The 17,359-nt window shown below is 40.5% G+C and overlaps 1 protein-coding gene across 1 annotated transcript in view; it reads left to right on the plus strand.

Moving 5' to 3' along the window:
• Positions 1–8,296, plus strand: part of DDX10 (DEAD-box helicase 10) — a 326,657-nt gene extending 318,361 nt beyond the window's left edge. Inside the window, exon 18 of the mRNA XM_073339141.1 lies at positions 7,649–8,296. Within this exon, the coding sequence (XP_073195242.1) occupies positions 7,649–7,838 (190 nt within the window). The 3' untranslated portion in view covers positions 7,839–8,296. The remainder of the gene's footprint in view (positions 1–7,648) is intronic.
• The last annotated feature ends 9,063 nt before the right edge of the window (positions 8,297–17,359 follow it).

The following is a 17,359-nucleotide window of genomic DNA, read 5'->3' on the forward strand; positions in this document are numbered from 1 at the left end:
TGAACTGCCCTGACATTCCAGAGACACTGTTTGTGATGTTCCCTGCCACAGAGCGGGGTGATGTGTTTCCTTTAACCTTTCCCATTTTTCCTTATTCTTTTTAAAATTAATTGTTGATTAAATAACTTGCATTTGCTTTAAATTGTATGTAATGGTCAGTGGGTCAGAGAAGTGCCCAGTGCAGAGAGAGCACCCCGGAGTGGGGACACCCTAGCCCCTGTCCTAGGTGACCATAGCAGGGTTGGGGGTCAAGCCCCCCAGGAATCCTGGGCCCAGCCTTGTTGGGGTTACGAGGACTCTGCCAGACAGGAGAGTGGAAGGGGAGTCCTCAAGGGCAGGGAGGCCACTGGGTAAAGGAAGTGGGAGCGAGGACTCAGATCCTTTCGCTAACCCACTTCACCGGGGTAGTGCAGAAGCCAGGAAAGTTCCCCACAATAGCGGGACTATTCCCCCACTTACACATACTTAAAAGCCTGAAGGAGTTAATTGCTAGCAATTAAAAAAAAATCAACTCATTTCTTGTGGCTATCACCCCATAACCTTTGGGAAGTAAGTAGCAGTTTCCTTCATTTTATAGGTGGTTAAACTGAGATGCAGAATATTACTTGCCCAAGATTGCACCATCAGAATTAGAACCCCACCTTCTTGGATTCCAGACTCCTATGCTAGCACTCATTTCAAAGATGTAGTTATAAGCTGTGTGATTATGCATGTGCATCAAAGTGATCTATAAAGTGAAAGCACCTGTTTTGTTGTGTTTGTGTTAACATGGGTATAAAGGGTGGCCCACAGGAATTATTGTGCACATCCCTGAAATCTGCTGTTAGTACCTTGCTGCCCATGCAAATATAGCCACTCAGTAAATTAACCCATCAGGCTACCTGAAGCTGTGTGGGTAATTCAGGCTGCTGCAGCAGTGAAAAGCTAAACTGTACCAGATAGTACAAAGGAAGACTGCAATCCAGCTGCACATGCCACTTTCCAAATGTTATAAATGGAAAGGGAGAGGGATTTTGGCCTGGGTGTTCCTCCTTATGAATCATGCCATTTAATGGATATATCACCTTACTTCGTTCCATGATTTTCAATATTCCTGCACTAAAAATACCTGTTTTGAGGTTTGCTTCATTCATTTCTCTCAGAAGTGTCTCTATGCTTCTTCATGACCCCACCCCAAGTTAGATTCCCTCTTTGTTCATCTACCTGTCACCACATCTACTCTCTATCATGACTGGAATTAATAGGCAAACTTACAGGCTGCTGAAATGCACGTACTTTTGTTTTGCAACATGTCCCATTAACTTAGCAACATGCCTCTTCAGTAACAATAAGGAACAGTTTGACTCAAGAATAACCGTCCCACAAAGCTTTTGGTGAAAACCCGTTTTGATGTTTTGGATTGTACAGAGACTGGAAAACTTACAGTTCCATTTAAAATGTGTTATACAGTTAAGTTTTCTAGGTAACAAGATCTAGGCCTAATCCTAGAATCAGGTGTTTGTTTAACCTGCTCTTAAAAATCTCCGAGGATGGAGATTCCACAACCTCCCTAGGCAATTTATTCCAGCGCTTAATCACCCTGACAGTTAGGAAGTTTTTCATAATGTCCAACCCTAAACCTCGCTTGCTGCAATTTAAGCCCATTGCTTCTTGTCCTATCCTCAGAGGTTAAGTAAAACAATTTTCTCCCTCCTCCTTGTAAAAACCTTTTACATTCATGAAAACTGTTATCATGTCCCCTCTCAGTCTTCTCTTTTCCAGACTAAACCAACCCAATGTTTTCAATCTTCCCTCATAGGTCGTGTTTTCTAGACCTTTCATCATTTTTGTCGCTCTTCTCTGGACTCTCTCCAATTTGTCCACATCCTTCCTGAAATGTGGTGTCCAGAACTGGACACAATATTCCAGTTGAGGCCTAATTAGCATGGAGTAGAGTGGAAGAATTACTTCTCGTGTCTTGCTTACAGCACTCCTGCTAATATATCCCAGAATGATGTTCGCTTTTTTTGCAACAGTGTTGCACGGGTTGACTCATATTTAGCTTGTGGTCCACTATGACCCCCAGGTTGCTTTCCGCAGTACTCCTTCCAAGGCAGTCATTTCCCATTGTATGTGTGCAACTGATTGTTCCTTCCTAAATGAAGTACTTTGCATTTGTCCTTATTGAATTTCATTCTGTTTACTTAAGACCATTTCTCCAGTTTGTCCAGATCATTTTGAATTTTAATCCTATCTTCCAAAGCACTTGGTACCCCTCCCAGTTTGGTATCGTCCACAAACTTTATAAGTGAACACTCTGCCATTTTCTAAATCATTGATTAAGATATTGAACAGAACCGGACCCAGAACTGATCCCTGCGGGACCCCCACTCCAATGGTGTCTCCATCTCCAGTTTGAGGTGGGGTTTTTTTGTATTTATTATAAGCCAGCTGCTTCTTACTTTGTATTATTTCTTCATTGTTTTAATTACTAAGATTGTTTTGAACTAGCATTCTAGATGCACTATCAGTCAATTATTAATGCAGCTGAGGTTTCAAAGCCTATTGAAGTACTGAAAATAATTGGCAAAGCAGCTAAGATTGTTTTTATTTAATTAGGCTTTTAGTCTTACTCTTTTTAAAATGAACTCCCATAAACCCTGCTAAGCGTACAATAGGTTCCTTGGAAAACTTTTGCGATTGACATTAGAATAAGTACATATACTGTCAACATATGTTTAGTGGTTATACAGCACCCAAAGTATACTAAGGACTGCATGGAGAAATAGGACAAGATCCTTGCCCCCAAGAAGTTATAAACTAAGTATCAATAGCAAACATCTTAAAGGGACACACCTGCAAGGTTGACAGACCCAAAATCACAACAGATCTAAACATATTTTTTTAAATGTCGTAATTCTGAAAAAAAAATCTTTCTAACATGAGAGCTGCAGTCTTGTTTCACTCCCCTCATTCTCTACTGGGCAGGCAGAATAAATGTAAGGTTCTTGGATTGCATGGGATATGGATACACGTGTTTGTGTCATGTGTTTCTTCCCCCCGTCTCCTTTTTTCATTTTAATGAGTAGGCAGAGGTTGACATCTGCAGTGTCTATTCTCGTCCTTTTTACAAGAACAGAACCAGTAGGCAGACATATGGATCACACACCTGCAATCTCAACACAACGAAGGCAAGACAGGCAGCAAGATAGAAACTTTGTCATTCTCTTTATACTAAGTTAGAAAAAGGAAGAACATATTGTAATGTTGATCTTTTTCCCGGAGGGACCTGTGTTCTGGTGGTGTTTGGATGTGCCACTGTAGTCATATTTTGAGCTGTCATTGTAATTGCAAACCTTGTTTCTGGAAGGTTTATAATGTAGGTATTTTAATGTGCCTGCAATTTGTTGCACTTCTCAAAAAGTTACAGTTGGGCTGAAAATCTGAGTCCAAATTTTGTTACTGCCAGTCCAGGTGTGTCTGATTTGGAAATTCCTTGTCCGAAGAGTCTAAAATACAACTGAGCCTCATACTTTTGCGCAATGTTGGCACACGTGTGCACTGATTATTGGGAGTTACTTGGAGTAAACATTGTTTCTAATGGAGCAACCTTTAAAGTAGTGTATGTGATCTACAATACAGTGTGTGTGCAAAACTGCACTAAAACTGAATAATGGCAGAATGTCAACTAAGTGTACACAAAAATCTTTGACTTATTCATTTCCCCAGATTGTTAACAATATTTTCTAATAGTCTTCCTTCTGCAGTGACCACTATACAGTGTTCCATGTTATCACAGGCAGGGCTGGTAACATTGCATTATAATGTTTCCCATTATAAGACCCCATTCTCAACTGCTTATAACTTTGACAACTTTTAGCCATTTGGACTTAAATTTTCCATGCTGGGTGTGCTCCTCAGGCTGAAGTGTATTGGAAGTTTTCAGCCAAAACAATTCAGGCATTTCTGAGAACAAGGATGGGGGGAAGTATATTGTGTGTTGTCCCTCCACCCATCCCGTGTAGTGAGGAGGAGAAAGCTGACTGAACCAAATGCAGCAGGGACAAGAGCTAGACCTAAGGAGTCTGGGGAGTAAACTGGGACAAGGAGCCTTGGATGGACATATGAGAAGATGGAGAGGCTGGTGTTGGGGGGAGGAGAACGAGACTGGGAGTTGGGGTAGTGGAGACTGGGACTGGCTGAGCAAGGAGACTGGGAATAGGAGCTGAGGGACTGGCTGGAAAAAGTGGTATGCGATCATGTTATTAAAGACTGTATCATAATACATACACACAAGGGGACTGAATGAAGATTGCATGGGCAACCTTAATTCTGGTATTTCCTAACTTCTGATTGCTTGATCTTGCATCTTAATGTTGCTTTAACACATAGGGTTGGGTTGGTTCGTTTTTGACATGTAACCTGGAGTTTGTCCACCCAGAATCTTAGTGTGTGGCAAGCCAGTATGTGAATGTACAGCACTCTAGCCTGCCACACACTTACTGCCTGTGTGGACCTTGCTACCAGGCAATAAACATTACATAGTATGCTTTGACGTAGTGCCGTTTCAAACAGCCATACATCCACCTGCACTGTGGAACTTTTAGTGCACAGTAGCAGGGTCCATGTGGACAGTTAACGTGCAACAGGCTAGAACACTGCAGATTTACACCTGGCTTTGCTGCACACTGACTGAATAGACAAGCTCTTCCCTATGGCCCAAGTGTGATGGATGATTTACAGAACATAGAAAAGACGTGTTCCTGCCCCCAGAGCTTTTATCTTAATTTAGATAAGATAGAAGTGTGAAGAAAAACAATGAGAGGGACAGGAGAAAGGAAGACGAGTTACAGGGTATGTGGTAACCCAGATAGGTTATGTGCTCCTTTGGTTGGTCTCAGTAAGTGCATAAGACTTTCCCTCTTTACATGATTCATACTAGTTTATAAACTGAGTGAAATGTATTCATTTGATTTTGTTGGGAGGAGGTGTACCTAATATTATGGGAGAAAGGCAGGCAGTAGAGGATCTGAGGATCAGAGATTTTGGAGAGAGCAGGGAGATGAAAATAGAAGGAAGTCCGGCAAAGTATGATGGGCTGCAGATAAGTAAAAGGAAGAGTAAAGAGAGGTATAAGTTGGTTGAGCTCTACCCTCCTCTGAACACTGCAGTCAATACCATATGTGCTCCAGATCTACACCTTTCCCGGGGCTGGGCTCACATAACATCAGCAAGCATAAAACTCTTCTGCCTAAGCTTTCTCTGCAAGCTTGTCTGTTCCTTGGGTTTCCCTGTAGGATTTCCGCTGTCCCACACCCTAGTTACCTATGTCTCACGGACACTAACTCTGCTATCTCCTGATTGCAGCTAACAAGGTCCACCTACCAGCATGAGTCTTAGATTATAAACTCTTTGGGGAATGGACCATGTCTACAGTTGTTTATATAGCTCTATGTGGCCCTAGTACAACAGGAGCTGAGGCTTTTAAAAAGCCTTTGCTGAAGTTGCCGATGTCACTGGTGATATTGTGTTTGGGTGTCAAGTAGTTGGGTCCTGGAGTCCCTGACACTGACTCCCTGCTTGGCAGAGGAGAAGGGAAGGAAGGATGGACAGGCAAGACCATTTCCCTGGCCTCTGCAAGCTGGTCCAGGACTCTTCCAGAAGGACCTAGGGTTTTTTAAGATTGGGTGAGCATCTAAACTTGGGGTTTAGTAAGGAACTTATGCACAGCCTGAAGTAGTTTTTCTAAAGTACAGTTGTAAGAGGACCATTTAAAGTCAATGTGGATTCATAAAAAGCAGGAACAATAGGTAAGGCTTGGGTTTTGCAGCTTTAAATCTTGCTGGAAAGGCTTTATACATGTTCATTACTTTCCTTCCTGAACTTGTCTTTAATATTTGGAATTTATGTCATACATTAGTAGCAGCAGAGGAAAGAAATCTCAGTTAACACCATCACTCTGATCTTAATACTTTTCAGTGTGACTGGGCATCGCATGGGGCGCTGCATGCTATAATTACATACTTTGTGAGCTGCAATATCAATGCTCAGCAGTGTGAGGGAGGTGAAAGAAGTAAGGCATGTGTCACCCTTACCTTGAGTTTCCTGGTGTGGTTCTTGCTTTGTCACCACTGAGTTAATGTACAGTTTGCATTTAATATTAAGTATTTTAACTGAGCTGGTCAAAAAATGCCAATTCTTGTTTCAGGAAATTTTGATATTTTTTTTTATTTGGAAAATTTCCCATTAAATGTATTTTATGAAAAAAATTATGAAAATCAAAAACCATTTTCAGTTTTTAAAAAATCATGTTTTAGTTTTAAAAAACCAAACATTGTAACAGAAAATGGTTTTCCAAAGCCAATTATTTTCAGTTTTTGGTTTTGGTATTTCATTGAAAAACTGGAACATTTCTACCAAAATGAAAATATTTCATGAAAACAATTTTTCTTAAAAATAAAAGTTTCAACAACATTTCAACCAGGTCTAATTTTAACAATAATTTAAAAACAAATCCAGTTACATGTATGTGTGTTGATGGGATGGATAGCAAGTGACCTGTTAGAGCCCGATGGCTTCCCTGAGACTATTTTAGACTCATGCATTTGTTCTTGGAACTCTCTTGTGCTGACTTTAATTAGCACAGAGAGGATTAGGATAAAAGTGAGGATTATCATACCCAATGGTTCACAGTAAAAGCTGTGCTTTTGTCAGGAGCATTTGCGAAAACATGAAACACAAGAGCGATGTTTGAGTTTCTTGTCTTGAGCTGAAATGTGCTTACATTTTGGAGGTACTTAATATAATATTGTGCATGCAAATCTCTGAAGTAGACTGTGGCTGTTCGAAGCCATAGATGGTCCATGGAGGAAAAACTATGCGAGCTGCACAAAACCATTTTATTTTCAAGTTCATCTTCTTCATATTTTCTGTGGTTTTTTAATCATTATTTCCAATCCTAATATTAAATGTGTTGCTGTTGCCCCTGCTTCTCTGGAAACGGTGATGCATTCTCCTCCTGATTGCTCTGACTATAAATAATTGTTCTCAGTTGTTATAAAGAACACAGTTTCTGAACCTTATTAGTATAAACTCCTGCCCAGGAAATGCCGCTATAACTCACATTTAAAGTGGCTGAAAAATCCTGTTGTTAGATATCGCTGTTCCTCTCATGGCAAAGACCTACATAATAGTTTCCAAGGATTTATTTCTAGGGAAAATGTTTTTAAAACACTGAATGGGCCTCAAATGAGATGGGCCTAAATCATACCCTGTAGCCACACTGGAATGTTGAGAAAGTTTGGAGTCTGCTCTGGATGACAATTCTAACATTGTGACTGTTGTCTAGGTCAACTGACATATCACTAAATCAACTTTTCCAAGTTTTCTATCACTACAGAATGCAACAAGTATTGTATAAAGCCGGTATTGATTTCTTGATATATTTTAATCAATTAACTACTAAACAGACAACAAAGCATTCACTTCTACGTGAAAGGGATTCTAATTTAGACATTCAGAGTTCATCTAATTCCATTGCTATCCTCGTCTGAATAGTAATTTTATGCTTGCCTCTTATCTGGCTATAAATTTGCCTTGTTTAAAATGAATTGTTTGATTGCATTGATTACCACAGTTGTTAAAAAAAGTAATTGATTTGTTTCTGCAGTGAGCTTGAGGAGAAGAACGGAACAAGGAAAAGAGGCAAGAGCAGCAATAAAGCAGCAGCAGAAGAAACGCCACTGAGAAGGAAAAAGGCTAAACTTAGCGATGAGGACTCTTTTGTGCCATTAGATACAGGGCTTTCTCTGGCAGAGGATGAAGAACTCGTACTACATCTGCTCAACAGTCAGAGATAATTATTTTTCCCCAGTTTTTTTCCTAGGTCATCTTTGCTCTTATGTCAGAAGTCTGCACAAAATCAATCTGGCATCAGGGCAGATGGGTATCTGCGGACATTGATAAATGAGTTTCATGAACAATGGACTTGCCTCAGATCAGATATTAGATTATATACAAGGTTATTCTTTTCCATGACGTATATTCAGTATGGTTGTTTTGGGATTATAAAGATTTCCAAGCCAAATTTCCAATCTAAATCCCCTGATGACGTTTTGTTAGTAGCACATTTATAATTGAAAAACTCCAGGGTTTGAAGTATTTGTTGTACTTCTTTGTAAAATTTTAAGCATGCTTCATAACAAAAGCTTAGTGTGCTCCAGTCTGAATTTTTCTTGTTTTTTGGCAGGTTTGTAATCTCAAAATATAAAGAAAGTGGATTAAAACTATTAAAGAATAAATATTTTCCAAGGTCAAATGGTGAACAGTAGATATTACTTATTAAATGAAATGCAGATTTGTTTTTACTGTAGGTAATACACATTTATTTAAAAGCTCCTGAAGTTTTTGAAATAAATTATATGTATATCTCTTTAGCTTCCCAAAACAATTAAACTTCTCCAGCCAGTTCGCATTTCCATTATAGTTTCAATTCTGTCAACTGTGTTGAAAGAATCAAAAAGAAAAAAACAGAAAAAGAGAAAATTCTGCAAGGGCCAGGCAGGCAACGGGACACTGTTCTGTCTTCCTAGAGCCAAAACATGAGATGTTATTCTAAGATTGGGTAGGCTTCTCAAGTCAATGGGCAATGGTCCATTGGTCGTGGTTCATATCAGAATTAATGACATTGAGTCTGGGATATCTCACAGATGGTAGATCCAAGTTTCCTGAATGTAAGTGTACTGTAGAATGTACAAGCAATCTTCTCTGAGATCCTTCCAGTTCCACGAAAGAAGGGAGGCAGAAGATTCTAGAAGTAAATAGCTGGCTATGTAAGTGGTGTAGAGTGGAGGGTTTTGATTTTGTGGAACAATGATCCACTGTCTATGGGGAGAGGGGGTCTATAGTTTGGATGGCTTCCACCTCAGTAGAAGAGGAACAAATCTCCTCGGGGACAGGCTGGCTAGAGCAGTCAGAAGGGTGTTGAACTAATAGCAAAAGGGGAGGATAAAAAGAGGGAAGATATGAGAACTCAGAACAAAATTGAGATGTTGAGAACAAAATTAAGGAACCAAAGGACATGAAGAGAAGAAATTCTTGAATTGTCTATACACGAATATTAGAAGCCTGGGTAACAAACAAGAGGAAGTGGAATTGCTCATATGCGAGCATAAATTTGTTCTAGTTGGTATTACTGAAACCTGGTGGGATGATTCCCATGTTTGGAATGTTAAAGTTGATTTAGGAAGGATCAAGTGGGCAAAAGGGGCACTCTGTGTCAAAAATGGCATTGCCTGTTTCCAAGTCACTAGTAACTTGGAAGAAAATTATCTTGAATATTTTTGGCTGAATGTCCACACAGGTGAAGCACAAGGTGGTGTATGAGTTGATCTCTGCTACAGACCACAAAATCACACTTGGGAACAGGATGACTGCCTCCTTATGCACCTTATAATGTATAGAGAATAAAGCTGTGTGATCATGGGGGGACTTCAGTTTGAGTGACACATGCTAGAGGTCTTGTGCTGCCAGTATTAAAACATCCTTGGACTTTCTAAACATTATAGATGGCAGTTTTCTAACTCAAAAAGTGTTGCAGCCACTTCATTAGTTCTTCATTAGACCTCGTCTTGACCGATAAAGAGAAACTGAACACACAACTGAAAGTTCCTGGTAGCTTAGGTACAAATGATCGTGACTTGATCACATTTATAATGTGCAAACCGAATAAAGCCCAGAACAGTAAATAAATAAATATATATACACACACACACACACACACACTGTTTAAAAAGAGCAGTTTCACAAAGCCAAATCAGCTGGGAGGAAGAATTTAATCAGAAAAATGTGAATGACAATCGGGAACCTTTGGAAAGACACATTACTAGAGGCCCACCCAGCCACAATCCCACAACCAAGGGACAATTGAAATGATAGAATTATCAGTAATAATGCAGAAAAGGCAGTGTTGTTCAATAAATATTTTTGTTCTGGATTTGGAAAAAAAATGAGACTACAGATGTTATAGCTCGTCATGTGGTGATTCCATTCCACTAGTATCTCAGGAAGTATGTTAAACAGCAACTACTAGAATTAAACACTTTTAAATCATCAGGTACAGATAACTTGCATCCAAGAATTTTAAGAGCTGGCTGAAGAGCTCTCTGGATGGCTAATATTGATTTTCAATATGTCTTAGTGCACTGGGAAGGTTCCAGAAGACTGGAAGAGAGCTAATATGCCAATTTTTAGAAAGGGTAAACAGGATGACCTGGGTAATTATAGGCCTGTCAGCCTGATTTCAATCCCAAGCAAGATAATAGAGTGCCCAATATGGGTCTCTCTGAATAAAGAATTAAAGAAGAGTAATATAATTAATGCCAATTGACATGTGTTTATGGAAAATAGATCCTGTCAAATTAACTGGATGTCTTTCCCTCACACCCACACACACCCCCGATCCACCTGGTCGCAGTAAAATAACTTTTCCTGCTCCAGTGTGGAACTAAATAGTCTCCTCCTCTCTTTCAGTTACTGGTCGGGGGATGGTTCAATATCCCCATGCTGACCTGGTGTGAAGCTGCTGCAGCCAGCCGCTCTAGCTCTATATCCCTTCAAGGGGCCACACACCTTTTCCTACAAGCCAGACAACGTCTCCCACTATTTAATGTACAGTGAGGTCATTTTGATCAGATTACAAGTTAGGTTGATAAAGATAATTGTGTTGATGTAATTTACTCATGGCTATTGTAAGGCATTTCACTTGGTACCATATGACATTTAATTAAAAAACTAGAACCATATGACATTTAATTAAAAAACTAGAACAATATAAAATTAATGTGGCATACAGTCAATGGATTAAAAACTGGCTTACTGATAAGCCTCAGAATGTAAAATGGGAATCATCATCAAGCAGGTTTGTTCTTGGTCCTACCCTATTTAACATTTTTATCAATGACCTGGAAGAAAACAAAAATCACTGATAAAATTTGTCGATGATACAAAAATTGGGGGAATGGTAAATAATGAAGAGGTCACTGATTCAGAGCAATTTGGATGGTTTGGTAAACTGGGTGCAAGCAAACTATGAGTTTAATATGGCTAATTGGAGGGCTGGCTCTAGGCACCAGCAAAACAAGCAGGAGCTTGGGGCGGCACATTTCTACTGGCGGCATTCTGGCGCCGGCCATGCTGCCCCTAGAAATGTGCCCCCCGCCGCCCTAGCTCACTTCCACTCCGCCTGCTCCCTTGAGCACACTGCTGCCATTTCACTTCTCCCCCTTCCCTCCCAGGCTTGCTGTGCGTGAACCCCCCCCCCCGTTACTTCCTGCACTCCCCCCCGCTCACCTCCACTCCGCCTGCTCCCCTGACCGCGCTGCCTCTCCCTCGCCTGAGAGGGAGGGGGGAGAAACGGAGCGGCAGCATGTTCAGGGGAGCAGGCAGAGTGGAGGTGAGCTAGGGTAGGGGGTTGCAGGGGGGAGAGCCACAGGAAGCAATGGGGAGGAAAATGCGGCATGCCCAGGGGAGGAGGCAGGGCCGGGGATTTGGGGAAGGGGTTGGGAATGGGTGGAGTTGGGGCGGGAGGGGCATGAAGAAAAAGGGGACGGCCAAAATTTTTTGGGGACGGCCAAAATTTTTTTTTGCTTGGGGCAGCAAAAATCCTCAAGCCAGCCCTGGCTAATTGTAATTGTATACATCTGAGAACAAAGAGTGTAGGCCATACTTACTGGATGGGGACTGTGTCCGGGGAAGCAGTGACCCTAAAAACTGATTTGGGAATCATAGTGGATAATCAGCTGAACATGAGCTTCTAGTATGATGCTGTGGCCAGAAGGGTTAGTGTGATCCTGGGATGCATAAACAGAGGAATCTCAAGTAGCAGTAGAGCGGTTATTGTATCTCTATATTTACTTCTGTATTGCTACTGCTGCTGGAATTGTGTGTCCAGTTCTGGTGCCCACAATTCAAGAAGGCTGGAGAGGGTTCAAAGAAGAGCCACCAGAATGATTAAAGGATTAGAAAACATGCCTTCTACTTGTAGACTCAAGGAGCTAAATCTATTTCTCTTAACACAGATGGTTAAGGGGTGACCTGATTACAGTCTATCTGCATGAGGAACAAATATTTAATTGTGGGCTCTTCAGTCCAGCAGAGAAAGGTATGACATGATTCAATGGCTGGAAGTTGAAACTAGACAAATTCAGACTGAAAATGAGGCATAAATTCTTAAAGGTGAGAGTAGTTAATCATTGGAACAATTTATCAAGAGCTGTTGTGGATCCTCCATCACTGACCATTTTTAAATCAAGATTGGATGCTTCTCTAAAAGATAAGTGCTAGAAATTATTTTGGGGAAGTCCTATGGCCTTTGTTATACAAGAGGTCAGACTAGATGATTGCGAAATGATGGTGCCTCGTGGCCTTGGAATCTATGAATAAAATAACATTAAAATCTAATTTGGCCAAACCACTTTATCAATTGAAACTAGGTTATCTTGGGGCTTGATTTCTCATCCGAGACAAGCTAGTGCATGTTACTGCCTTGTAAAATTAACTACAAGGATGCAAACTGTAGGGCAATGGCCACCTGAATATCTGAGACCAGAACCGAGCCTCTTTCTGTTATGACTAAACATAACATGGAGGAGTAGAATATTTAGCTTTATTTTCCAGCATTTTTTTTTGAAGTTACACCCTGCTAAACACTATACTAAATTTCTACGTGAAGATTGTGGTGAAGGGTGAGGAACTAATAGTGCTGGTCTCTGGCAGATTGTATGCATGCTTGCCTGTCAACACTGCATCCTGATCAACAGCCATTGGGCTTTTGCAGTGCTATACCTTTCCTTGCAGAAATTGCAAATGACCCCAACAGTGGTGGTTCTTTGGCTTGCATGTGCGTAAATGGAGACTAGGAGGAAACTACAACATTCATTTTTCACTTCTGACCTGGGACAGCATACTCCCTTGGGTGTGTCTATAGAAAAGGTGAGTATGCCTAACTCACTAGGCCATCAACCCTCAGTGTTGCTCGCTTGTTTTTATTTTATATATATTTATTTTCTTTTTATATATATATAAAAACATTTAACTGGTTCAGTGGAATGTGGATTTAAAAATGAATTACAGCAGAAAGAAACGCTGTTCCTCATGCTAAAAGTTGTCAAACATCTCCAGCTTCAATGAATATACCTGGAGGAAAGCATGCCTTGTGCTACTCAGGGGGCAGATGTCCTCCACCTTTCATAGTTGCTGATATGGCCCATTGCATCGTAGTATGTGAGCACCCCCCAAACATTAATGAATTTGTCTTGACCGTATTGTCGAAGAAATTAAAATCCTCATTTTGCAGATGGGGAACTGAGGTACACAGCAGTTAAGAGACTCACTGAAGGTTGCAGCAAAAGTCTTTGACAAGCAGGAATTGAACCTGCATCTTCCAAGTCTCAGATTGGCGCCTTAACCTCAACACTCCTTCCTCACTTCCCCTCCCCTGCACAAGTGATTCCTGCTCCTAACAGAGCTCCGTGGCCCTTAGAAAGTGTGGTCAGTCTGCCTAGGCCATCCTGCACAGCTGTGGTCTGCAGCATGTGCTCAGGGGAATGGGTGGCTTTGCTCCTTTTTTGGAGCAGTAGCAAATATGTTCCCAGGCAAGTGGCACAGCTCTACTCGGATATTTGCAATGCTGTGTCCTCCCACAGAGCTCAGACTCATAAGGACACATGTTGTGTCTGCCTAGGACAGAAGGCAAAACAAAACAAACAAACAAAAAAATGATTGTGGTACAGCCCATTGAATTCTGAATACAAAAACCAGAGCAACATCTTAATATAGTGCAATTGACTCTGTAGTTTCCCATATTCCTGAAATTGTGATGAAATTTGGTATAAGGCACAAGAGAAAAATGTCAATTCCTCATGGTTATTTGTCTGCATCACTAAGTTTGGCATGATAGATGTTTACCTCTCATGATTGCTACAGTAGGGGTGTTAGGCAGAGCTTAGTTGAACCTTGAACCCCAACTGGACTGCACATTTCTTGATCTAGCTGGTCCTTAGGGTTTCTCACTTTCAAAGGAACTAAAGTTCAAATTGACAGCAAATTTTAATAGAAAAACCTGTCATCTTTCTGCCCACATTTCTTCTGCTCTCTAGATCTCCTGGTATTATTTATCTGTCCTCATTGGTGTTTGCAACTCATCGCAATTCGGTGAATTAATTGCTCTCAGAAGACGTGTTTCAGTTTTCCTTTTAGAAACGCTAATAAAATGTCAGGCCAGTTTGAATATATTCAGTCTCATAAAGTACAGAAGTTGCTTTCACACAAAGCTTTGACTTGCCCAACGTGAACATTTTTTAAAAAAAGTAAGGCTCTTGCCAAAATTTAAAGGTAAATGCTGGATGTTCACAACATGCAATTAAAAAAGCTTAATGCAGAAAACAGATTCTTATCAGGCTGAGTGACTGAATATATTGCCCTGATTAAATCAGAGTGCAGCTGTAGAAAAGTTGCTGAATTCCATGCATACCTAGAGCATTGCCTATCATCTGTCTTCGGCAAAGAGGCTCTTCATCAGATTTAGTCTTGGAAAATAAGCACTTACGTTACACTAGACTATCTGATATCACATTTACCCAGGAGTGGAATCTTTTGGCTAGGTGCCATCTCATAAGCTTTGCACAGCATCTTAGCTTTGTTTTGTCTATAAAATATGGATACGTTTAATTAAACTGAATTAGTTTTGCTGAACAACATTTGAAATCCTTTCAAGTTCAGAAATAGCCTTGGCTAGATTTCAGTCTGGAATTCCGCTGAAGGACGCCAAACGAGCAGTATTTTCCTAATCAAATATTCTGAGTTCTACAGTCAGAAACGTATTACTTTACATGGCCTTCAAATGTCACAAAACAAATTCAGGCTTCCCTGCCTTTATATATGCAGTGTGTCCCTCTGATCTTGATTTTAAAAGTCTGTGTAAGTAAATGTATGTAAAGGCAGAGCTGGTACCAATTTGGGGCATCTTATTTATATGAAAACAGTATATACATCTAAGGTGAAATGGCTATTCCGATCATTTTTCATAAGTCTACTATATATCAATTACATTGCACGTTGTCATAGAGTCTAGGAGTGCTGCCAACTTGGTATATTTTAATAGCGATAATCATTTAATCTTTCACAGCAATTTTATATGCTTGTACTGAAATGCTACTTCGTTTTTATTCCACATTATAAAAATTCTTATTTTAACCGGGTGATTGGCATATGGCTGAAAGATGTTTGGATGCCAGTAAGAATAGTTCAAGAGCTTTACAACATGAGCTTAAAAGTCAACACAGATATCTTACTAATCTTTTCTGAACAGGGTGATCTTTTTTTTATGTTAATGTCTTGAATACAATATTTAATTAGAGATGTTCCCAGACCTTAGTGTAGAAATATTTGGTTTTTTAAAAGGAGAACTTTAAGATTACAGTTCTTACAAGAGGCTTATTAATATCTGAATTATTTCCTATAGCAGTAAGAAGGTGCATTTCTACAGAAAACATACTCAATTGCACTGAATGCTTTGGTAATGGACTTTAGCTCGATTCCCCATCCTGATAATACAAGGGCTGCCAACAGGCGGATAGGTATAACAGGTGTCTTGAGTCTGAGCATGGATCTTACAATCTTGACAGTGTTGCAGCTAGAGACAGAGTGGAGTGTTGCTACCATATCATAAGTAACTTCTTTCCCAATTAAGTATTGCGAGAAGTAAAGTCCTTAAACCTTCTAACCTAAGGAGTAAGGGAGCCATGAGAAATAGTCTGCATAAGGAGCAGACCTTGCCTGACCAACTCGATTGCTTTTGTCATAAATATAAAGGGAAGGGTAAACCCCTTTGAAATCCCTCCTGGCCAGGGGAAAGCTCCTCTCACCTGTAAAGGGTTAAGAAGCTAAAGGTAAACTCGCTGGCACCTGACCAAAATGACCAATGAGGAGACAAGAGACTTTCAAAAGCTGGGAGGAGGGAGAGAATCAAAGGGTCTGTGTCTGTCTGTAGTCGTCTTTGCCAGGGACAGAACAGGAATGGAGTCTTAGAACTTTTAGTAAGTAATCTAGCTAGGTATGTGTTAGATTATGATTTCTTTAAATGGCTGAGAAAAGAATTGTGCTGAATAGAATAACTATTTCTGTCTGTGTATCTTTTTTGTAACTTAAGGTTTTGCCTAGAGGGGTTCTCTATGACTTTGAATCTAATTACCCTGTAAGATATCTACCATCCTGATTTTACAGGGGGGATTTCTTTATTTCTATTTACTTCTATTTTTATTAAAAGTCTTCTTGTAAGAAAACTGAATGCCTTTTCATTGTTCTCAGATCCAAGGGTTTGGGTCTGTGGTCACCTATGCAAATTGGTGAGGCTTTTATTCCAACATTTCCCAGAAAAGGGGGGTGCAAGTGTTGGGAGGATTGTTCATTGTTCTTAAGATCCAAGGGTCTGGGTCTGTAGTCACCTAGGCAAATTGGTGAGGCTTTTTACCAAACCTTGTCCAGGAAGTGGGGTGCAAGGTTTTGGGAAGTATTTTGGGGGGAAAGACGCGTCCAAACAGCTCTTCCCCAGTAACCAGTATTAGTTTGGTGGTGGTAGCGGCCAGTCCAAGGACAACGGGTGGAATATTTTGTACCTTGGGGAAGTTTTGACCTAAGCTGGTAAAGATAAGCTTAGGAGGTTTTTTTCATGCAGGTCCCCACATCTGTACCCTAGAGTTCAGAGTGGGGGAGGAACCTTGACAGCTTTTTTGATTAGCATTGCAAAGTTAGCGGATGAAGGGAAATCAGTCAATGTACTTTTGGAATTATTTCATACTGTCCCACAAAATATTCCACACTCAAAGAAATCCTCGTCTACTTGGAAATAGACAGCACTGCATGGAGTGAAAATTGGCTGACTGGCCACAGGCAAAAGGTTACAATCACTAGCAAGGTGTCTAGCTAGATCCTGTGACATCAGGATCTTTTCAAATATCTTCCTTAGTGATCCTGAAAAGAAAGTAAAGAGCATGTTAATGAAATTCGCTCATGATACTAAATTTGGACGATTGCTGTAGACCAGTGAGGACAGATCTCTAATACAGAGACCCTACTCTCACTGTCCATAACACACACACCACTCTCTTCCTTTAAGAACAAAATATCACAATTCTTAGCCTGAGCTTCCTGCTTCTGGGGCTTTTCCCTGCAAGACCTCGTCTCCCCTCTCCCCCATCCCTCTGACTCAGATACATGCAGACATTGTTTATACTCCCAATTTGGGACTGCTAAGAGCTACCTGCTGTGATGGAATCAGTAAAGAGCCATATATATCCATGCAGGCTCTTAGCGCCTGATATCC

This window comes from Lepidochelys kempii, chromosome 1, assembly GCF_965140265.1.
Source record: "Lepidochelys kempii isolate rLepKem1 chromosome 1, rLepKem1.hap2, whole genome shotgun sequence".
Lineage (NCBI taxonomy): Eukaryota > Metazoa > Chordata > Testudines > Cheloniidae > Lepidochelys > Lepidochelys kempii.